General features: G+C 46.6%; 1 protein-coding gene across 6 annotated transcripts in view; it reads right to left on the bottom strand.

Moving 5' to 3' along the window:
- Positions 1 to 2,256: 2,256 nt before the first annotated feature.
- Positions 2,257 to 16,547, bottom strand: part of BTBD7 (BTB domain containing 7) — a 54,727-nt gene continuing 40,436 nt past the window's right edge. For 5 of the 6 annotated variants that reach the window (XM_045822422.1, XM_045822418.1, XM_045822421.1 and 2 more), the window contains 5 exons: positions 16,052 to 16,195; positions 14,318 to 14,507; positions 11,473 to 11,651; positions 9,367 to 9,813; positions 2,257 to 7,471 (listed from right to left, as the gene is read on the bottom strand). In XM_045822422.1, the coding sequence (XP_045678378.1) occupies positions 6,659 to 7,471; positions 9,367 to 9,813; positions 11,473 to 11,651; positions 14,318 to 14,507; positions 16,052 to 16,195 (1,773 nt within the window). In that variant the 3' untranslated portion in view covers positions 2,257 to 6,658. The remainder of the gene's footprint in view (positions 7,472 to 9,366; positions 9,814 to 11,472; positions 11,652 to 14,317; positions 14,508 to 16,051; positions 16,196 to 16,547) is intronic. The other variant, XM_045822425.1, reaches the window with a different exon arrangement.

Here is a 16,547-nt window from a genome sequence, read left to right on the forward strand (position 1 = left end):
CCTGCTGTTTCCTAAGACAGGGCCTGACCGGGTCCCTGGGTTCACAACACCTGGGAGGGAGTTCCGCAGTCCTTTCGGGGCGTAGATGAACAGATCAAAGACATGGGCTTGGTTGTGAGCATCTCCATCTGTTCAGGTGCAGGAGGGCTAGCCAGGAGCCCACCTCTAAGGAAAAGACGTCGTCCACCTGTGTGGGAGCCGTTATTTCAAAAGGAAATGGGAAGCAAACGGAAAGGCCAAGGCAGAGGCCCGTCCTTGGTCCTCCCCAGCTCTCGCTCCCTTGGACACTGCTCAGACTTGCGGTCATCGCCCCTGTGAGTTTGCTCCGGTGAGTGAAGTGCTTGCTCACCTGTCTGAAAACCGCCATCATCAGCGCCAGGAAAGCTGCAGTTCTCCTAGCTCCCCCCAGAGGTCCCTTGTGCAACGTAAGGAAATTGAAAGCAACCCAAGTGACTGTTGGACCTTGGCAGCGGCCTGGTTCCGCTCCCCGTGGAAGGAGAGTGTGTTCTGGGGAGCGTGGGAAGGGCAGGAAACCAACCTGCACAGCTCCCAGGAGCCAGTGGGGCTGCCTCCCAGCTAGGTCACCTCCAAGCAGCTGCCAGACACAAGCCTTGGACTGAGTGGGCACCCAGCATCTGGCACTGGGCCAAAGCTGAACTGGTTCTGCATTTGTCCCCCTGCTGCAGCTCTGGGCGTTACCTCTGTAATTGTCCGATAGCTTTTCCTCCTCGAGACCCTAAAATTGTTACGGGTGGGACTGTGAATGTCTTGTTGGTTGCTGTCACCTGAGGCCCTGGCAGTGTCTGGCAGGTAGAGGCTGCTTACCTGATGAATGAATGAAGGCCACGGTTGCGCCTCCCCCACCCCTGCACGATGTGTTCCCTCTGCCTGGGCCGCCACACTTCAGGGCTGCGGCCCACGCTCGGCCCGCTTACCGGCCGCATGGCCTTGGACAAGTGACTCCGTATCTCGGTGCTGCGGTTTCCTCATTTGGAAAATGGCACTAAAAGTACTAAGTCATTAACGAGGGATTCAAGAAAATGGTACTCAAACCAGCACATTTCTCCTCACATTCCTGCCTGGGCCATGTCAAGCCAGCCTGCACAGCCATGAGCCTCCTACTGCTGCGTGACTGTTCCTAGGACAAAAGTCACTTCCAGCTACACTGGAAAGTTTCTGAGAAGTATCCTGTCTGCTTTTGGTCAGCTGCTCCATATTCCCAGTCCCTGGGAAGAATGGACTCCAATATTCCCCAGTGCCCTGAGGGGAAATCGGGCCACAGGTGGCGAGGGAAGCCAGCTGAGCGCCCTTTCCCAGGGTGCCCCTCAAGTAAAGACAGGACAGTGGACTTAACTTCCCTTTCAGATTTTCAGTGCGCTTGCTCACAAAAACCTTGTATTTTAGCTTGATACTCCAGTTAAACCTAAGATGGTTACGAAATAGAATTGCCTTAGTGAGGCATGCAAGATGGAACTACTTAGTAAAATGGTTAAATTTAAACAGCTATTTTATAGCAATTAAAAATGGAAAATTAAGCCCTGGCTGGCATAGCTCAGTGGATTGAGTGCGGGCTGTGAACCAAAGTGTCACAGGTTCGATTCCCAGTTAGGGCACATGCCTGGGTTGCAGGCCACAGTCCCCAGCAACCGCACACTGATGTTTCTCTCTCTCTCTCTTTCTCCCTCTCTTCCCTCTCTGAAAATAAATAAAATCTTTTAAAAAATGGAAATTAGAGAACTTTGTTTTTGCATGTTTCTTTCAGAAACGTGGACTCTAGATCAAGACTTGACTTCCTTTTCAAGTTGGGAAATACTAGTAAACCTGAGGGTGAAAAAAAAAAACATCTCAGCATCTAAGCCAGGCCTCTGGCACCTGGAGGCCTGTGAATCTCGGGGTTCGCCTGGGTCTCTGGCCACAGCACCTGGCACGTTACAGGTGTGGGGTCCACAGCATGGAATGTTGAGCTTCCTCTGGAGACCCCTGTGCAAGTGACTTTTTGCTCAAATTTATGAAATAAAACCACTCACAAATGCCGCAATGAAAAAGTAGAAAATAAAATGACCTTGATTTAGATGAAAATGTATTTCCAAGAAAACCACAATAGGTTAAACAAAAAAATCTCTGGAAAACGGAAACCCTAGACACGGGAAGTTCATGTAGAAGACCTCACGATTCTACCCTAGAGGGGCACAAGCGCTTCTGGAACTGAGGACTGCAGGCTACCCCGCTATAACAGACTGTATCCGACTCAGCAGGTTCTATACAAGCCATTTATTTGAAATGCCAACTATATGTAGGATAAAGTCAGTGTTACATGCGTATCAGTAACAGTAGAAAAATAGAACCAGTGAAAACCTTTGTACAACTGTAATGATGCTCAAAAGAGAAATGTATCGTTTTACAATGCTTCACACAGACAAATTCAAGTTTGAAGGTACCTAAATAAAAATACTATATATTTCCTTAAAAAACACTATGTACAATCGAAGCGTAAACAAGTTTTACAAAGTACTGGTTATGCAGGTTGTAGAAAACACTTGCATAGGACATGAAATCAGTTTAAGAAAATTTTCTGAGCCTTGAGCATTGAAGGCACTTGACTTTATACTGGTAACAGCACAACCACAAGAAACGCAGGGTTGGGGAAGTGCCGCCTCTGCCAAGTCTAGGTGTGGCGCACGAACGGCGGGTGGAGCCGGGGAATCTCTCCCGCCCGGCCACCCCGCCCGAGGGCAGCATTCCGGACCACCTGCCCCTGCAGCACAGTCGCGGGCGGGTACACGGCGACGCTTCCAGAGCTCACCTCGTCTCTTGGAACCCACGTAAACACACAGACACCAGAGGTTATGTTCAAGACACACTTGCAAGTAATCTTTCTATAGAAACGGCCACAGCACTACAGTATTCAGAATATGGAAGATTGATACACGGTCTGAGAGTTTTCTAAAGAAAAAAAAAAAGATTTGCCAATACAATTACGTAACAGCTATTGCAATTTATCAGACAAAAAGACAATTGAATATTCATAATATGTTGATACAAGAGTGTTAACAGGAAATAGTAAACTAAAATACCTTTTAGTGTGTGATGGTAACTCTTCAGTAAGGATTTGTAATGAGGTTTGAAAGTAAATTACTTAGTAGGCAAAGTAAACCATTGCAGAATCAGGAATAGCACCCATCACTGCTGCTTCAATAGCAACTTCCAACAGCAAGCTGAAAATCAACTAGTTTTTAAAAAGTCTACTAACCATCCCTTTGAGTTCGGTCTGAAGACAGAAACGAGAATGCCTTGAAATTGCTAAACCAGTATCTTAACAAGTGTTTGATGAAAAGCATTTTCCCCTAAAAGTGGATTAAACCTTACGAAAACACGTCTTTTGCTGCGTTGCTGAGAAACCTTAGCTCCTCCCGGGAGACCGACCGGCACGTGGCGCCGCACACGCCGGACCCTGCCCACTCCGGGTCACCGCGTGGTTCGAAGGGACGCGCACTGCCTGCCCCTAGGACTTGAACAAGAGAACACCTAGTAAAGGGTTGCAACTGTAATAAGAGATGTTGAGGAAGCAAAAAACAAGAAGTAGGTCACGTGGCAGAGAGTTCTACAAAGAGACTAGAATAAAAAAAAAGGACCTCGTTAAAAATCCTTAAACGCAAACTGCTCTTCGAACTGCTGGGAGCGCTCACGCGCGAGGCCTAGGGACGCGCGCTCGCGCGCCTGCAAACAGCCGCCAGGGCGGCGCGTGAGAAAGGGTGCGGTGTGCTGCGGGAAACGCGCACAGCCCTTCTCCAGGAGGAACTTTTGCCTTTCATGCTACTTTTTTTCCCTTAGGAGTCACAGGTGACTTTGAACGTCAATTAGTCATCAAAATCACAAAACTGAAAGAAGGGTAACAGACCGACAGCATCTTGAAGAAACATCGATCTCGTCGTGACCCAGGATCTAAGCGGTGGTCCTCTAACCTCAACGAGGCGGGCACCCGGGGTGGCGATTGTCTTCGGCCTGATTGTCCAGGGCCTCGAGCCAAGAGCCGGTATTCTGGGATGTGGTTCTACGAAACCTCCACACCGAGCACCATGCCAGGAGGTCTTGTGGCCACACTCTATTACACACACATTTTTTTTTTTTTTCTGAGAGCAATCCTACTCAGACTTCACATTTATCTTAGTACAGCATGAAAAGATTTTAATGCTTAAGTACGCATTAAAAAGGAGCGAACAGATGGGTCCAAAAACCAGAGGCACAGAGCTATCCAACCCACCCGAGGCACCACACGTCACAAGACACGGAACGCCCACGGACACCGACCCGAACACACACGGCCGCCACCTGCTGACCTTCTGCAAGCCGCAGCGGCCCGCAGCCCCTCAGGCTGAAGCAAGCCTCTCTTTACACACAGAGTTCGGCCAGGTAAGCTACTAAAGTAGCAAAGGCGAATTTCATAAATTAAACAAAATTATGAACAGTGGCTATTTTTATAATTCCACTTTGGAGATATGGAAGGGTATTTAATAAATTTTCAGAAAGACGAATGTAGGGCATAAATAGCTCTTGTCTAACATATGTTGTAAAAGGTCCCGAAGAGAGTTTTTCCCCACCCTAACTTGCAGTACCGGCACGGCACCGAACCAGAACAGACATTTAAAACTCCATCAAAATCATGAAACACACATGGAGGAATATAATGGACTTAACAAATTTCTGTTTCTGAGGGACAGGCAGAGACTGGCTTCAAAAGACACCATCGTGCAAGGGTCAGACCTCATGGAAAGGAGAACAGAGTCCTACGTTTTCTATCTTTAAAAAAAGGGAGCCTCGAAGGCGCCGCGCGGCCAGCCTTCCAGCGGGCCGGCGTGAGCGCCGGCGCCCGGGCCCGGGCCGCAGCACCACCGCCGGGCCGGGGATGGGCGGCAGGACGCGCGGCAGCAGTGTGCCCGCGCACGGATACACTGATGTGTTTCCCATCTCTGAGACGAACTACCGTTAGGAATTTTTAAAATGTCAGAGTATTCCTGAGTGTATATCCACAGGGTAAAGTACGAAAAGACTGTAAGAGGATCTACAGTTTCGGGAGAAATCGGAGTTGTTGATACCCAAGAGAAACCTACCGACTTAAAAGTGCATGTAATTAGTTTATATGGTAGCTTGTAAAGGCTCCCTAGCCCTGCATAGTTTTAAGAGTGTCAGTGATTCATAGTTTATATATGTATCTATATACACACACACACACACACACACAGGAAAGAGGCTCCCAGGCACCCCTCCCGTGGGGGGACGTGCAGAAGGTCTCTTTTCCTCTAAGTGCTACGGCTGTGTGTCCTGTGTCTGTAAAAACACAAAGTGAGAGCTCACACAATGCTGAAGTGATGCAAAAACTCGAATGCCAATATATTTACACCGGAGAGTAAGAAAAGAAGTCCTTAGCTCACACATTGCCCTTCCAAGGGAGAGGACCTTAAAAGATCCCGTGTGCTCAGTGGTTCAGAAAAACCCCAAACCAGCGTCCCGAGTGGAGTTCAAGTAGGACATGTAGTGTTCCACTGGAAAACAATGGGTTTTCTCTTTTGGTGACAAAGCGTTATGCATTACACGACTTTCTATCGGACACCAAAATTCAGACACACTTTAAAAAACATTTATAAGAAAGCGTATGCTTACAAACACCGAATGACATCCGTAAGACTGAAGCCCTTTAGTTTGTGTTTTGTTCCCCCGCCCCGAGAGCAGGACGGCTGAAGGCGGTGCGCGGCCCCTCCCCACGGCAGCTGGGCGGCAGCTGGACGCCGGGGACGCTCCGAACCGGAACCCCCACGGTGGTGCGGCCCGCGAGTCACTCCGCCACCTCCAGCTCTGTGACTCTGGCCACAAAGAAATCCGACCCGTTAGACTCCCGTCGGCTGACGCTCCAGGCCACACGACCGGCACCCGCAGCGGGTCTGACGGCGTCCACGCGGTGAACACAGCGACGGCTCCCAGCGCGGCAACAAAAGGCTCGTCTCCTTCCGGTTCTCTGCGGGACGGGACGGGAAACTCCAGGACCCTGCCGGGGCTCCCGCTGGAGGAAGGAAGCCCAGCTCCCGAGACTTCCTCAGAAAGGATGGCAACATTACACGGAGACGGAGCGGGAAGATTCTGAACTGAAACAATTACTGAGAAGAGAGGAGCATTTTGATGTGCTGTTCTTTGGAATTTCTATAATTAAAAAATAAACAGAACTATTTCGTAAGAAAATACATCTTAGTGTGCACTCCAGTGCACGTGGAAATTGGTAGATGAGCAGTAAAATGCAAAAAGTATGAAAATACAGTCCTTTAAATGTGGCAATAAAGTTTAACATACCGATACAAAATCAATACAGATAAAATAAATGTACAAGTGCAAAAAAATTCCATCGTCTGTAAAGAAGAAAGTGCCAGCTTGCTTGCTCTGAAAAATGCCTCCCCGCACAATGACTCAAACACAAAGCAGACAAATGCAGCATTCAAAACAACCCTCTCGGCATGCCGTGTCTAATAAACATGTATGTACAAAACCCGGAATGAAATAACGTGAAACTGAGTTATCAGCTGGCATCAATAAACCGGTCTCGTAAGTCACTGGGTTACACCAGAAAGGGGGATGTTTCGCATCTCAGGCACAGACGACTTGGAGGTTGCGCTCAGAGGGCAGACTTTTTGTAGAGGAAGTCTGGTTTGCTCGGTGACCTCCTTCCTCTGTTCATTGAATCTTCCCTTTCCAACTCTGGATTGCGCTGGGCTGCGAGGCCCAGGGACTCGCTGTCTGCTAGTCTTCTGCCGGATCTCTCTTCTGGAGCTTCAGAGTTACCTGCAGAATGTGAAGGTCTGTTAGGAGTAAGCCCAAAAGTCAAGTCAGTTTCTACTGCTGTTCGCCCCCTGACATGCGCTGGGCCGCTGCCAGCATTTTCTGGGGCTGCCAGAGGCAGGTCTGGCCGCTGGGGAGGTTGCTCAACAATGTCGAGGTGTATTGGCTCGTTCTTTTGTTTGTGGAGATGCCCATCGGGAGAAAGTGGATATTCTCTCCTAGCTTCTTCCTGCTTCTTAGGAGAGGTCTGGCCAGGTAGGTAGGCTGCCTTCAAGCCACTCGGTGACGCCTTATTGTGGCTATACAAATCAGGACCAAAATATCCACCGTGCGAGGGGGAGGGGGTGCGTCTGCCGGGAGCGGGAGAAGGTCTGCAAGCAGCACTGGAGAAGTCATAGAAATCGGGGTATTCCTGCGGATTTTCTCGAGCATCTGCTTTTTGCTCTAGTGTGTGTTTCTTCCGAGACGTGTGTGTGTGCCTCTGTGGAATACATGACAGATGCTGGGGAGGCCCTGGTCCTGCTTCAGAGACTGACTGGCTTAGTTCTGTGTCTACGGCAAGTTCTGGAAGCCTCCTGTCCTTGAGGGACAGTGTGGACACACCCATGGCAATGTCTGGCATTAGGTCATTTAGCACAGGCTGTGCACACTGCGAACAGAAGCGAGAAGGGGGGAAGGGTTAAAAGAGAACAGCCCAGGACGCCTTTGCACAACTGATGTTCATGGATTTTGTTTTCCTGTTATAAAATACGTGCTTATTTTTATGAAAGAGAAAAATACAGAAAACTAAAGGCAAAAAATAATAATAATCTTAACCTTCCCTGAAGTACTGTATTTTGCCATGTATAATGCATATAATGCACAGTTTTTGCCCAAATTTGACAGAACGGTAAGGGTGTGCATTACATGTGGGTATAACGGTTACACACCACAGGGTAACAATCCCGTGTACGATGCACACACAGATGTGGGTGTGCATTATGCATGCACAGGAGCCATTATACACAGTAAAATATGGTAACCACTTGTTAGCATTCTGAGGTGTTTCTCTCACCTTTTTCTCTTTGCACATGCATTAATTATCATGAAACTTAGTGTATATATAAATTCTGTCACCGAATTTTCTTTGATATTACTATTTAAATTACTGCATAATAGTGCATTGTGTCAATGACTGACTTAACCATTCCCCCACTGTAGGACATTAAGATTGTTTCCAATTCTTTTTTTCTTTCCAGATATTTTTTTTAAATCCTTGCTTAAGGATATGCTTTATTGATTGGGGGGGGGAGGTGAGGAGGGAGGAAGGGAAAGACAGAAAGCGGGGAGAGAGAGGGAGAGAGAGACATTGATGTGAGAGAGAAACATCAACTGGCTGCCTCCCACACTCGCGCTGACTGGGCATCAAACCTGCAACCCAGGAATGTGCCCTGACCAGAAATCGATCCCGCCACCTTTCGGTGTACGGGATGATGCTCCAGCCAACCGAGCCACCTGTGAAACCCAGCCAGGGCTAATTCTTACTTATGGTCATTAAAACTACAATGAACATACAATAAATTACCTTTAAAGGGAGTTCTACTTAAAATATAAAGTAGTAGCTATAACTGAACAACAATGAAAAAGAAAAAGAAATAACAGTAAAATATAAAGTAGCAGAAGTTTTGCCATTGTAGAAGTGAGCGCCCGGCCAGGCCAACAGGATGGGGTTTGGCTTACGAACACCGCCGACCTGTGCCATTTCCTGTTTCTGGGAGGGGTTCGGAGGCGCGGCAGGGGCGGGCCGAAGGGCCACGAGGTGAGGGTCACAACTGACCCAAGGTGCACGCTAGTCCTTAGATTTGGAAAAATCCCGTTTTCATGAAGATTTTCTGAACTAAAACATGCAGCTTTTGTTTCTCTCGGCACTGAATGCTACTGCCACAGTATGTGAGCAGGAAGACTTTAAAGCATTACTGTTTTTTTCTAAACGTATTATGTAAAACAAATTCAACCTCTAAAGCAGTGTAAAATCGAGCAAAGAACTCTGGCTTAATTTACTAGCTACTGTGGTTCCCAAATGCGTGCTCTGCCGAACAGCCTGCCGGAGGCAGACAGGCGCAAGGCTGCGCTTCCCAATGGGGGTCGCCTGCCACACGGGCACTGACGGGACACTTGCAGCCCCATCCAAGCGTGTGGCAGAATGCTAGATTTCCACAGAACAGGAAAGCCAGTGACAGGCTGAGAGACGCAGCTTGCAGAGAGCACTTGCAACAGGTAACAGCCATCTGTGCTGCCCTGATTCCACATGCTCCCAGAGGAAAATAAAGGCAAGGCGGGCACTTGACTGCGCCCACCACGTGCGCTCCCAGACTCTCTCCTGCCCATGCTCACCCACCCACACTCTCCCTCTCTCGCTCCCCCGCCACTCAAGCCTGTGCTTTCAGCTCGCCAGTGCTAGTTCCAGGCACTGCTGAGTTCCAGTAGGGCTCTTGGGGCCAGGGGAATTGCTTGTAATATTCTGCCAACTTTTTAATTAGGTAAGTTTCTGAAGTGCTAACTTACCGCTTGTTTTTCAGATGCTGTCACTGCTGAGGCTGAGGCAGCGGCGGCGGCAGCCACCGTCGGTCTCCCCAGTCCGGCGGTGCTGGTACAGTCAGGGGCAGCAGCTTTAACACCTGGCAGATAGACTGGAGGGGGGCCAGCTTTCGAAGCTGTTCTCGAGTGAAACAGCGAATGATTGCAGGGATAAGAAAGTGAACGTGAAGGATGCTGACTGGGAGGTCTTTGCTTCCAGCCCGCTTTGAGTTGGTTATGGATGGGGGTGGCTGGGGGCTGGTATGGAGGCGGCGGAGGGGGCAGGGGTGGGTGGAAGGCCACGAAAGAGTCCAGATCTGTAAACATGGTTTCTGCAGCGGGGGTACTGTTAACGCGACATCTCCCAGACTGTCTCATTGTCAAGAGCGGACTTTCATCCCCAAAACGTTCATCGGGAAAGAACTTGTGAGGATTCTAAGAAAGATTAAAAAGAAAAATAGGGTTTAGATTTCATAGATGAAAACTCACAGGCTGAGAGTTAAGTGAGGACCTAAGAAAATCACATTCAGCAAGAATAAAAGGTGTAAATATTTTCTAGGCCAGAAGCTTCCAAGAAAAAATTACCTTAATAGTACAGAGAGAGGGTAGCCTCTGTGGCCTACATATAGCTGTCAAAAAGAGCTGTTTAAACATTATAAGGGAATGCTTAATAAAACTTTTATATAATTTAGGACATAAAATTAACATACAATCTGGAATGGCGAAGAAAGGGGAAATAAACTAAAACGAGACTCCTGCAGGGACACAAACAAAAATCCGGAGCCGCAGGCGGCCGCTGTCCGCGTGAGCCCGACCACCACACCACGGGGGGCCCCCGGGGGGCTCGGGCCACTGAGGGGGTTTGGAGCCTGTGGCAAGAAGACAATCCAATCACTTGATCAGATGAAATTAGATTTTATTTTAGGTTCTGATTTAGTGGCCGTGGGTAAACTACAGTAGCGTCCCCTTGACAGAGGTTTCATTTTCTGTGATTTCAATTACCCACGGTCAACCAAGGCCCAAAAATACTACATGGGGAATTCCTGAAATAAACGAATTGTAAGTTGTAAATCATGAGCCATGCTGAGCAGAACCTCACGTCACCCCGCCCGGTCCCACCTGGGACCTGAATCACCCCTCTCCGGCCGCTCCATGCGGTGAACACTGCACAGTGAGATACTTCGGGAGATCACTGTCACATAACTGGGATTACAGCACTGTGCACTGCTGTGCTTGTTCTATTTTATCATTATTGTTTCAATCTCTTACTGTGCCTGATTTATAAATTAAAACTTTATCATAGCGCTGTATGCACAGGAGAAAACACAGAGTATAAAGGGCTCATTCGGCACCATCTGCAGTTTCACGAATCCACTGAGGGTCTCAGAATGTGTCCCCTGTGGACGGGAAGTGAACTACTGCACTTTACAAATTCTAGCTTCACTGCAAAACCAATGCCATTGCTTTTGCACCTAATAACAACTAGAAATGAGTTTTTTCCTGCTAGTTAAAAAAACCTCATTTCTTGATTCCAGAGCTTTTAGGGTTAAACCATCACGGAAAAGATTCCTGCATCGGGGGGAGGACAGGGAAAAAGGGGCGTCTGGAAGAAGCGCGAGTATGACAGTGGCGGCAAACTGAACCCCAGTGACCACACTGGGGCGTGGGAGTGGGGAGGGCCAGGCTTGTCCACTTCGTCTTTCCGTTCCGCTGGGCACCCACACCACGAACCGTCAGCCGTCACCATCTCTAGGCTCGTTCACACAGGAGACATAGCTGCTTCACCACCCCACACCTCCTGCCTTCACGACAGCTCACGACACATGAGGAAGCCGACGCTCAGAGCGGCTAAGGAACTCCTCCACTGACCCGGCTGGTAGGCAACAGAGCCGGGATATAAGCCAGTTCTCACTCCAGAGCCTGTGCCACGTCCCCTCCCCCACGCTGCCTCCCACGGTTAGCCAAGACACCGGCGGCAGTGAGACGGCGTGGACTAGGGGAAAACCCGTGCAGTGAGAGCTCCTGCGATGTGCACACTACTCCCTGGGTGGTGGCCCGGGCCCCTGTCTTCAACCGTGCAACCCAGGGCCCCACCTGCAAGAGCTCTGCAGCAGCATCGGCAAGGCCGAACTCCCTCAGCACTCGAATCTGGATTTCGTAGCTGACCGTGGCGCCTTCTCCGCAGTTCAGCGCATAGGCTCTCTGCACCTGCTCCGTGTGCCGGAGCTCCTGCAGACGTCGGACCATGTCTTTCAGAGTGAGGAGGCCAGGAACTGGAAGAGGGAAAACTGTTTGTAGGCAAATACCTGAGCTACACAAAAGACCACTCGCTACGCATAAGAAAAAAAGCCATGTATTTTATATCAGAATCTTCTAATAGATTTTTGATAATATTTTAATTTCCTGGCAACTTAGTACTGAATATACTTCTAATTATTTTTCAGGGTTTTAAAATTTCACTGTGCCCAAAAGGCTCTTGATAATACCACACAGCTCCTGGGCTGCATTATTAGTTCCCAGCCTAAATAAAATTTTGCTTTCGTACATTCTCTTCTGAATCTCAGGATATTTCCTAAGTTTTTAAAATGTATTCATTCTATGTACCAGGGATTGGACTCAAGTATTAGGATGTGCAGAATAAAGACATACTCCCTGTCTTCAAATAGCTCTGGTTTTAGTGAAGTAAACCAAATAAACTAGTAGAGTACAGGGCCACAACAGTCACGGAGAGAAACACGCAAAGGTTATGGGGGATGTGGAGGAAGGGGCCCCCAATGGGACTGGAGGCAGGCAGGAAAGGCCTCCTGCACAAGGTGGACCCTGAGCGCAATCCTGAAGAATGGGAGAAACGCCGGCAGGCAAAGAATGTGAGCAGAAGGAGCAGGCATGTGTAAAAAACATGCACGAGAGAGAGTGTGGCACAAGGACCTGGCATGGCTGGAACGAAGGGTTCAAAAGTATAGCAAGAAGAGCATTAAGAGAGAAGGCCAGAAGGATGGGTGGGACAGATCACGAATGGCCCTGCGGGTCAGAGTAAGGGAACCGAATTGTATCTTGAGTGCAACAGGCGGCCACCTGTCCAGTGGCACGGCAGGATCAGAGCTGGGATGCAGTCGGGTGCGCTCTGAGAGCGGTGTCAAGCAAGGGCTGGCAAACTATGGCCTGTAGGCTACCTCAGGCCAGTTGCTTGTTTTTGTACATAAAGCTTTCCTGGCACACAGCCACACCCATCCGTTTAGGTCCTGTCTCTGGCTGCTTTTGGCCTACAACAACAGAGTTGAACAAAGTTGAGTAGCTGTAACAGAAACTACATAACCCATGACATGGGCCTAAAATGGTTACTATCTAGCACGTCCCAGAAAAACTGTGCCGAGTCTTAGTGTAAAACCCTTAAGGGGAGTGAGTGAGGTCAGAGCAGGAACATGGGTTAGGAACCTGGGAAGGCTGTCACAGAGGGCTGGGCAAGAAGGGACGGGGTCTCTAAACATTATGAGCCTAACTATTTTTTGGTGCAAAAAGGGAGCTATTACTGAGCTCTTGCCCTGTGCCAGGCAAACTCCTAAGGATGTTATTACTCGTGGTGCTTCCTTAAGTCTTCACAACAACCTCGAGATGAGATATCCCCATTCTGCAGACAAGGAAATTCATGTGCAGGGAAGTAGACAGCTCTTCCCAAGTCGCACACATGAAGTGGCAGAGCCAGGACATGAGCCCACAGGTCTCCTCCAATAAGCTAGAGAGCCTTCATTAGAGTATGGTGAGCAAGTCAGAATTAGGATGACACTGGAATAGGGTTAAACGACAAAAAGACAAGTCTTACTTTTCTAACTAAACATACTTAATTGTAAACGTCTGGGCTTTTGACAGTCAGTTCTAAACTTAAATTATGTTGCTATTCAAGTATTAACTCAAAATAATAAAAAACAGTGCTAATTATGAAAGCTTCAAGATCTGCACAAATCAGCTACAGAAATATTTTTCTTCATACAGTTATCCAATGTTACTTTAAATAACATGTGGCAGACAAATCTGATAAGGCGACAACTGATCATATATCAGTCCCAGAACATAATGTATATGTTCAATTAAAGGTTGTCATTATGTCTTTTTTAGCCTTACCTGAAACAGACATTTATAAGCAGAAAATGAATGGTGCCATTTCCAATAATGCTATAGTTTGCTAAATTTAAAAAAGTTTGTGACCCCATCTGCACTGCTGATTTCCCTATCTTAGAAAATGACATTGGAGCCCCCCAGTTAAAGTAAACATTAACGGCTGTTCAGTTTTTGGTCACTGACAGCTAAACCTGTGGCCGCTCTCCTGAATCATAAGACTAAGACTGCACTACAATCAAGTTCACAGACCAGATCTTCAGAATCTGGCTCTCCAGAAAACCAATGGTGATCACGTTTTTGGGGGGGTGTATGGAGATAAATCTTTAATACTCTTCCCAACAGGTCTTATAAGAAATACCCCACGTGACAAAACATCCGAACTCCTCTAAACCAGCGGTTCTCGAAAGGAGGCAATCTGACCCTGCCACATGCGCTTGGCAACGTTTAGAAACATGAAAACGTTTCCAAAAGGTGATAAATGGGAGTGTGTGCACGCACGCTCCTCGTCCCGTGAGTCAGGCCAGCATGCCGCTGAACATGCCACAATGCACAGGGCAGTCCCCACAACAAAGCAGCACCTAGCCCTAACCGTCAAGAGGGTCAAGGTTGAAAAACCTTGGGCAAAACCAAACTCTGTATATCCCTGTTGCTATAAAATAAAATTTGAAACAAAAAACCTAGTTTATAAGTATTTATTCTTTGAGGAGAACAATACATACTGGGTACTGAAACAGGGAGATAATTAGCATATATATAAAGGAATTGCAAAAAGATCAGACTACTTATTTAAATACAAATGCCTAACACAAGGTTACTGCCTTACCTGGAATTTCATTGGCTACCACCGAAGGGGGGCTTGACTGGTTACTGCTGATCTGCTGGTGGCTGATCACGTGGCAGCACTGTGGCACGGCATTACTGACCATGTAAAGTGTGTCTGGCACATTGGACATCCTAACCATTCGCAAACGCACAAGATCTGTTTGTTCCACCATCATCTCGTCTAGCACTGACTGAAATAACAATTCAGCATGAACAGGCTAAGTCAATCTTTCATTTCTGTTAAATCGCATTTGGAAAAAAATGATTACCTTCATCACATAAAAACGAAATTACTTAGTTTTCAGTGTACAAAGTTTACAATTAGTGGTGAAAGGAGGAAGTACCCCCCCCCCACCTCTTTAATTTTAAAGGATCTTTTGGGGTGTCTTTGGAAAAAAAATCATCTGAAAAGTTTCCCTTTAACTGAAGTATTTGAAATTTGAAGGAAAGGTATAAAATTAATCAGAAGTAAATTACACATAAAGTTACTATAAAGAAAGCATGTATACATGGGCTAAATATCAGATCCAAAAAGAAATGCTGAAAAGACAAAATCATACAGACTGGTAAGAAATTCGGCAGACCCATAAAGAAACCCAATTGTTAATATGAGTTTCAGATGACCATTTCACTGCCCTGCAGAACGGTCAGAACAACATACCGCGCAGACAGTTCCCACATTCCCTGGGGCGACGCCCCCTCCGTGTGGGCGTGGCCGCTGCGAAGCAAGGAGGGCTGCAGCTGAGCCCAGCGCCTGGGACAGAGCAGGGTGGAGGGCAGGCCTGGGTCACTGCAGACCTTTCGCAGCCAGACTCAACCTTTCCTACGGGCCTCAGCTACCTCAGTGAGCTGAAGTATTGAATTCAGTTCAGAGGAGGCACAACCATTCTGCTTTGATCCGTTTTAGAACTATTTAAAATGTCAACGAGTCGAAAAGAGGTAGACTGTCAACCTAGTCAACAAAATAAACTCACAAATCCTTTCATGTATCTTAAACTAGAAACCCCTATAATAAAAGCAAGAAAAATTTTAAGATAAATCTACTCTATACCAAAACACACATTATTTGGCTTGTTAATTTATTTCATAAGGCTTAATGGTGATTTCTGACTTTCAAAGACTGTCCATTCCTCAACAAGCCACCCCACAGTTCTTATGGCCTAAATACATCTGAAAAAAAAAAATGATCGCATTTCATTTTTACATTACCGTATTTTCTAGAATTGTTATAATATACATAATGCCAACTACTTACTTAATACACCTGAAATTCTTTCTTTGTATGTGTACTTATTCGAAGACTAAACACAATTTCCAACAGTTAGCCATCACAGAAATAGCCATTACAACAAGTCATGGAATTTCTTTCGTTTATGGAGGAAGACAAAATTGTGCAATCTGCTTTCAGGACATTTTTCCCATCCTGAAGATCACAAAATACTGACAACCATTTCAAGAAAATAAAAGTTCCTTTTCAAGTTAACATTTTTCAAGACAACTAAGATGAAAAAACTGTAAAATGCAATTTAACATGGCCTAAGTTATAAAAAAATGCTCGATAATGAAGCATTTCGGAAAAGTATTCTGCAGAGGAGTCACACCAGACTTTATGTTCACTGTCCTGATTACTGAACATTTAGGCCATTTCCAAATTTTTATATAATGCCACAATAAATGCCTTCGTGCTTATATTTTGTAACGAGGTGTTCTAGTGTCTGGAAGTGTTTTTCGTTACCTTTGCTTCCTCAACATAGGGAGAAAACAGGCGAGGGCGAACATATATTCCAGCGTTTTTTTGCCGCAACCAGGCATTCGCCTTTCCCCCTTCTGATGCAGGAAGCATGTCTGATGGAGGGGTACTAATCAAGCCTCTTTTCGTCTTGAAAGAAATTACTTTTTAACATAAAGTTTGGGTATCACTACAAGATAAAAATAATTATACCTATAAATCAAAATGTTCAAACTTAATTTTAAGTAAAAAAATTTAGGAATCTATGTGAAATTTAAAAATACTCAAATGTTACCAATATTTAAAGAACTCGGCAATAAAAGGTCATACAATTTCCCATTTTTCTCCACACAGAGGAATGATGTTTTAAAAATGAGCTCTTAATTAAAAATGTAACAAATTTCAGAATTCTTAATGAAAACCAATTTTTATTTTTTTCCTTACTCGTCTAGGAACTGATTCCAACCCCAACCCAACCTCCTCCCGCCCAAGACAAAACAGG

This window comes from Phyllostomus hastatus, unplaced genomic scaffold (genome assembly GCF_019186645.2).
Source record: "Phyllostomus hastatus isolate PE091 unplaced genomic scaffold, TTU_PhHast_1.1 phas_scaffold_501, whole genome shotgun sequence".
Lineage (NCBI taxonomy): Eukaryota > Metazoa > Chordata > Mammalia > Chiroptera > Phyllostomidae > Phyllostomus > Phyllostomus hastatus.